The 7,537-nt window shown below is 45.0% G+C and overlaps 1 protein-coding gene across 1 annotated transcript in view; it reads left to right on the top strand.

Moving 5' to 3' along the window:
- Nucleotides 1-3,455: 3,455 nt before the first annotated feature.
- Nucleotides 3,456-7,537, top strand: part of LRRK1 (leucine-rich repeat kinase 1) — a 77,016-nt gene continuing 72,934 nt past the window's right edge. The window contains exon 1 of the mRNA XM_009321467.1: nt 3,456-3,522. Within this exon, the coding sequence (XP_009319742.1) occupies nt 3,456-3,522 (67 nt within the window). The remainder of the gene's footprint in view (nt 3,523-7,537) is intronic.

Below are 7,537 nucleotides of genomic sequence, written 5' to 3'. Positions count from 1 at the left end.
GGGCTGGGCTGGGAGCGGTTCCCTCTGGGGTCCCCCGCCCCGACCCCGGCAGCGGGTGGCTCCCCCGGCCCTGGCGGGGGCCCCCGAGTGGCCCTCAGCCCCCTTGGCTGAGCTGGCAGACAAGCGGCAACCGAAAAGTGACTAGAAAGACTTATGTTATGAGACACCCGAATCGCGGTGTAATGCCTTATTTCTCCTCAGCCGGCGGCTGTGGTGTGGGGAGAAGGGGGCTGGTTTGCCGCTTTCTGCACAGAGCTCGCCGAAGGACGAAGGATGCGCGTCCTGCCGAGCTGGTGTGTCCCCAGGCGGGCATCAGGCGGGCTGTTTCGGTTCCAGGTCTGGCTTCACCCTGCCTTGTGTGGTGGTAGGCAAATGAGCCCACAGCACATTTCCACCCCGATGGTGGTGTGGGCATCTCTATACCCATGGTGATACCCATCACAGGGCCTGGCCCCAGATGGGCTTTCCAGAAACAGCAGGTGGTTTGAGCAAAGAACTGAAGTTTTTGCAGGTTTCTTTTGAATTGGGAAGCGATCTCGGGCAAACCGTGGCGTTTCTGGGTGTCTTGCTGCACTTAGGCATGATTCACAGGATGAGGCTAAACGGGCTGGTGGCGTGGAGAGGAGGTGCTCAGGATGGTACAGGCACGGTCGGATGTGCTGGGACACTACATGAAAGCTGGGAGGTCCTGGGAGAGAAACTGGGAATGTGTGAAATGGGATGTAAACCAGCATTCAGGTGTATTCTTCACGGTCTTCCTCCTTCTGAATGAGATTCTGCAGAGCCCATAGGATCCCTCTACCTAAATCAAATTAAAACATGGTGTTTGCACATGTTACAGTTAAGTGCATCGTGCTTAAGGTAAAAGCACTGTAGGGGTGTTTTTATTATATACACAAAGGTCCTGAAATATGGAAATACTGCTTACATGGGTGCTGTGTGGCAGTAATACAGCGTTTAGTGTCCTACTTGCAGTTAAAGGGAACTGATTATCAAAACCACACTATTATTTTTCTTGAAAGTTTTTTTCCTTTCACTATATATGAGGAGAGTTTCAGCCTGGGGAGTAAGCTGGGTAGAAACCTAAAAATCAGGAGTGGGATAGTTTTCAAGCCTCTGTGGTCCACACTGACCCCCATTCAGTGTTTCTTGTACAGTTGCTGTGAGTACACATGGTGTGCCCCCGTCGTACGGTAAGGAAATGCCTCAGAAACCAGCATCTGCTAAAAAGAGTTAGTCTGTTGGTCTTTGCATGGGGAAGTATTTATTCTTACTGTAGCTGCTCAGTGCGTTTATAGCGAGGGTGCAGGGGAGGCAGTTGCTGGAAGCATCACATCACCTCCATTTTCAGAGTTAACAACCTGGACAGCTTTTGGGAGGTGTGAGAACCTCCCTGACACCTCTGCCTGAGGTATCGCACCCACGACATAGCAGAGATGTGGGGTCCCAGCACAGCAGCCATGCCTGCCAGCATGGCTGAGGGAAGCGTGGCCCAGGAGCCGAGCTGACTCTGGTGGAAACTTGGCACATTCCAGGGCAGAATCCTGTCCTCCACCAGCACGGCCCAGTTCACCAGTTCGTGGACTGGATCTGGGCTTAGGGACCACCTCCGTCTCAGCCTCCTGCAGCAGCCCACAGCCTCCCCTCCCTGTGTGGGTGGCAGCTGCCAAATTCAGCCTCTTCCATGTGCCCAACTGCTGCTGCATTGGGGCGCGAGAGCTGCCAGGGCCGGACCTGGGAGACGAGCTGCCGCTGCAGTCTGTGATGTGGAGGGAGGGATGGATGCTCAGCAGCTCAGGCATGTGCATCCATCTGGAGTTGTAGCCATCCTGCTGCAAAGGAGGTGTTTAGCTACGGGGGGTGTGTGAAAGTGCTTGCATATAGCTTGGCCCAGACCTCTCAGTCCATATCATTATTTGCCATATGGCACCCAAATTATTTTTCCGACCTCTGAAAAACACCAAAGAACCAAACCGCACTGTGCGGCAGCACCCAACGCCCGGATTGCAGGGCGCAGGGACATGCGCAGCACTTGGGGTGTGAGTTTTGCTTCCTGTTGCCAAGCACCACAAAGTAGGGGTCATCAGAAGCTGAGTTTTGCTGTAAGTGCACCTAAAATTCAACTATTTGCCTAGAAGCAACTGACACGGCATGCAGTGATTTTTAACATTGTCGGCTGGTGGTTAAAACCCTATGTAATGAGGGAGGAGCAGAAAGCTTCCTGGAGAGTGGTGATGGATCAGTGTATTTATATATTCTCTTTGGCCTTTGATCCCAACTCAGGAGGCCAACTCTGCTCAGGGAGAGTTAGGGATATTCTTGGGTCTTGCTGGTCGAAGTGGGAGGTGGGTTACATGCCTTGCTGAATTAGAGCCTCCAATCAAAACTTCAGCATCACGCACCAGACATGAGAAAAACTAGTAAGAGCCAAAGGTGAATGACATCATGGTACATCTGAGAGGCATTTACTGACTGAAACTGAAAGCAGAAAATGAAGGAGTGCTGATGCTGGTTGGGCACACACTGCAAATTTTCCCGTAGTTTTAACCTCTGTGGAAGATGCATTAAAAGAGAGAAAATTACAGGTGTGCAGCTTTGAAGAGGTAAGGAGTTGGAAATGCCCTGGGAGACTGAGCTGTGCAGTTTTGTGCTGGCTGTTATGCAAGACAGTTCAGAAGAAGCCAACCTTTAAGAGCTATTAAGGGCCTGATTTGCCTCCCTGGACATGTTTGAAGAAGCCTGACACTTCTAGGGTAGCAGAGTTCTCTAAAAGGGCTGGGCAAAGGGAAAAGGAGCTGGTGTGTTTCTCTTAGCCCTCTTTTCTTTTCTACAGAGGATTGCCTCAGTAACCACATCAGTATTTTTCAGTTTCTCACAGAGGAGTCTTAACAAGAGCCACAGTCGTCTTTGTGGATGGGAAAGGTTTTGAGGTTGCATTTAGGATTTTTCCAGCTGCACTGCACGGTTTCAATGCTCTGCTTTTACACCAGCTTGTGGAGAATCTGGAACTGCAGCTGTGACCCCTGCCCACCCCCCACACCCTCTGCCCAAAGACTGAGCGGCTTTGGTGGAGAAAAATTGGGAACATTATCTTTTCTATAGTAGAGACATTGTTAGTCTCCTCTGTTAATTCATGTTATGCTCTTAACAAAGCTATTATGAAAATAATTGTATTTATATTTGCATAGGATGGTGAGTGCCTTTCTGCGAAATATTTAGACAGCTGTGTTAGAGTGCAGAGGAATAAGCATCTTGCAATTTCTATACTAGAACGATTAATTTGGTTTACTATTTGTTTTTAAACAGGGTAAATGATGTTTCTTCGGGAAGGTGCTTACTAGCAGCTGCTCTGCTCCTGCGTTTACTTAATGGAGATCATTCAGCTTTGACAACACTATTCAATTTTAAGTGCTGCAGAAAGTTTGTCTGTTGGATCTTCACAACTGTGACCCAGAATGTACTGGTGTGTGGGAACTGAGGAATCCGCTATATGCAGAGAGAGCAACATGGATCCACAAAATGGTAAATAGGATGATTTCTTTTCTTTCCTGTTCAGATTGGGAGCGAAAGGTTTTAAGAGAACTCAGTAGCCAGCTGCCACTGAGTTTCGATGAAATTTAAATACGTGAAAGATCTTTCAGTGATTTGAGTCCTAATCTTTGAAAATCTACAGTACAGAACGAGAAATTTTACTTACAAGGAGAATGATGTTGAACTACTCAGGTGATAAGAATAGCATTCCTCTGAAGACCGATTTTCTCCAAAGGCCTGTGGAATTAGTCAATATATGTATCACGTCTCACCAGTTCCTAAATACGTTTTACAAGATCTGTGCTTTTTCAGCGTGTGAATGCAAATATGTTCCCAGCCACTGATGCAGTGTGTATTCAGGGTATGAAAGCTGCTAAAATCAGAGCATCGTTTCTCAGGCTGAACAGATATTAACCTGCTCCAGTTTTACTGTCAGCTTTGATTCAGTGGCTTGCAGTGATTTATTGTTGGGCTAGATTAGAAGGTGTGCGTTTATGTAATGTAATAAATCCATAGGTGGAAATTTCTCTTTCAGAAGGGACATATGCTTCAGGTTGCTTCCTGTTAATTTTTTTTCTGAACAGCCAAATTATTTTTGGATGATTTTTATTGCTGAAACCCTCAGCTCCTCGGCACTGCTGCATTTCTCTGAGTCAAAACCCAGTTACATTTCTGCATCAAGAAATAGCCTTCTGGTTATTGTATAACGGTATTCCCCCCTTGCAACAAGCAGTTCATTAGGAGGCAGCATCTGCGTTTTAAGTGTGGGATGAAGGTGTGTTTGACGCTTTGTAGTGAGTAAGCAGGCTTCAGTAGAAGCTAATGTTTTTGCAGCCTTATTTTGGATTTTATCAGCAACTATGAAGCAAAACCTGATACTTTATTCAGAGGCTGCCTTATCTTGTTTGAAGACGTTTCTCACCAGCATCACGGGGAGCTCTGGGAACTCTTTCCTTTCTCCGTATGTATTCTGCTTGTTCTGTGTTACTGATTTTTTTGTTGGTTTTTGTTTTTGTTAGTTAGCATTGTATCATTCTATAATAATCGGGTATTTGTTTATTGAATGTTCTTAAAATTCTTAAATTCTGTTTTCTGAGTTTCTCTCTGGAAGAAATTATCTCCACTCGAATACTAAGCTATAAACCATGAGAAGAATTTTAATCTGCGCTAATGATTCGCAAGTGTTAAGAATTGCTAAGTTTTTATTCTGCAATAGTAATTGACAAGTTTTTCTCACTGTTTAAAGATACAGTAAATAAACATCAGTTTATGAGCAAATAAGGAAGTGAAAAGTGAAAAGGGTATATTTTCTACATTGTGAGTTCAGTTTTTCTTCTGAGAACTTTATTGCATGTTTCTGTTATGTAAATATAGATATTCAGTTAAACTGGTTAACTGGAGGCATACAAATCTTACAGGTGTAACTCTTCTGTACTTAACATGTCTGGGTTATTTTACTTGATAAACAGTTTTGGAAGACTGGCAAAGGGATCCTAGGAAAGCTTAAGATCCAGGACTGCCCTGGTGGGTTTGTTCCTTATAAGCATACTGTGCATTTTCAAACTTTTTTATTTCGGGATTAAGTTTTGCCAAGAATAATTGTCATTAGCTAGCTGGTCCACTCCCTAAGTTAGCTGGTCCTTGTTCTGCATTTGGATCCCATGCTTGAACGCATGAAAGCAGTGACTCATTCAGACTCACATTTGAACCTACTGTTTACGCGCATTTATTAACAATCTAGATGTAGCCTCCTGCTTCCATTCAATGGGAACCACTGGGAACTAGAGTGAGATTGCAGATAATTTCTTTAACGCCAGTGACCTCATTAGTGCTCGCAAAGCTTGGAGTCTTTTTTTTTCTGGCAGGAAGGACAGGTGTGTGGATGTGAGGGGTTTAACAAACAGCACGGTAGTGCTGTGGCTCCGCGACGGGTCATTTGGATCAGTGCGGTGTTACGGCCGGCACAGTGCTGGAAGCACCTTCCAGCGGGTACCAGGTGCACCCGGTGCCTCGATCATTTGAAAGCCTTTAAGATTTTTAGGGCTTTTTTTCCTGATAGCTATACATTTGTCCAGGTCTTCATGTGGAGAATAGGTTCACAGGATCATTGACTGTAGTTAGCAAATGTAACATATGATGCATGGACTTACCTTGCTGCTTGTGTCTCCACTGCTATTCCTCTTGGCTAAGGCAGTGATCTTGCCTGTATCCCAGCAGGATGCCCACTTACCCTGAGAGCAGGCAAACTGTGTTTCAGGACTGGACCCTGTACACCCTCCAGGGATGGTGCTGGGCTTGACTCGATGATGCCGGCCGAGCACTCGCTGGTCCACAGAGAAGATTTGTCACTGGAGTACAGAATAATGTCCCATTTCAAGTGCAGTCAGCATCTCCCTTGCCTCCTCAAACACTGCTTCCCCTCTCCTAGATTTGTTCATCTTGTCGTAATTAAAAGAAAGCAAGCAGAGCTTGCCCACAGGGGTGGCTGCAGTCTCTTAAGAAGCACAGGTTTGGGGATTTTTTTAAACTTGGTTAAAGAGCTGTACATAATATAATGGAGGTGACATAGCATGAATCTTGTAGGAAATACAATGGAAGCCCAAAGATATCACTGTATGAATGCCTAGAACAGAATACAGATTCATCTCCTTTCTACAGGCTGGTTGGTTTCTTTGAATTATATGAAATTTTACAGCTAGGATGTAATTCTCATATGAGTTTCTAGAAGACAGTTCAGCAAAGATGTAGAAAAGCAATCATTGTCTTCTGAAATGTAAGGGTTCTTTTGTTAAAGACCTTATCGCTCTCTTATTGAGAATTTTATTCGAAGTCGCAGAGCGTTCATATGCCACTTTTGTGTGTCTTGGAGGTAGAACTGGATTATCCTTCAAACACACCAGAGGGTGTCTCTTCTCTCCTGCTAAATCTAGAAACGAGCATTGAAAAGGGGTGTTATGTTATAATGTATATAATATTACATAATTAGGGACAACTATGCCAATGATGGTTGTTTGAAATTTTATAGTAGCTTTACAGATATTAACTAAATGAACCTTCACAACTTCTTTTGAGGCAAATCTGTTGTAAACTGGTGACTTTCGACTTCCAGAGAAGCACAGATACACATGTGCAGTATGCCTAGAAAAGAGACCTAAATATTAAAACAAGGGAGCAAACAAGTAACCAGAATATAATGACCTGAGTTGGCATTTGGAGTGGACCAGAGGCTCTTAAAGCTGTGCTTCAGAAGTGCTGTGATGACCTGCGGCTTACAGGGCTTTATATTTTATCAGAAAGAAGCTACCCACAATGGTAGTGACCTTTGCAACCCCGTCTGGGCCGTGGCTCAGCTCAGTACTGACTCAGAGGGAAAGCTGCTGCCTGCACTGCCGCTTCCTGAATTGTAGAAAAGTCTCTAGCGCAAGTAAGAACAGCTTAACTGGAAGAGTTAAAGAGTCATTTTAACAAGAGGGACTGCTCAGGAGCTAGTGCAATTTTATATGGAAAGTTTCACAACGGATTGAATGGTGACAGCTTGAGGTTAGCTAATAGCAAATGAAACGGCTTATTGTCCTGGGACATCGCTTTGAGCATCCAGCGTCGCTCCGCTGTTTGCATGAGGGCAGGACATTTGCAAATGTGGCCGAGGCCTTCATTGTAGGCCGGCACTTTGAGGAGGTGATGGGACTGTAGGTGGAAACTTTTGCAGACATTGCCCTTGCTCTCCGTTTTGTACTTACTGGATAACCTGAGCCTTCCAGGCTGTCAGTCTGGCAGTGCGAAATCCACTTAAAAAATAAAAGTCTACAAGGAAGAACCTGACTGCTTTATAGCAATAAAAGCAGACAGAGCTCACTTACTACTGGGTGTGCATGTACATGGCCTCCAGATGAAATCTTTGCTGTCATTTCCTCATAGTTCTGCACAGTTGATTTTGTTACCGTAAATGTGAAGGACAGGAACTTGCATTTGGTACTTTAAATATCTTTGCTTATAAATCTTTCCT

The sequence above is a fragment of the Pygoscelis adeliae genome, unplaced genomic scaffold (assembly GCF_000699105.1).
Source record: "Pygoscelis adeliae isolate BGI_AS28 unplaced genomic scaffold, ASM69910v1 Scaffold13, whole genome shotgun sequence".
NCBI lineage: Eukaryota > Metazoa > Chordata > Aves > Sphenisciformes > Spheniscidae > Pygoscelis > Pygoscelis adeliae.
Note: the sequence above shows the minus strand (reverse complement) of the source record. Positions and strands in the feature narration are given on the sequence as shown.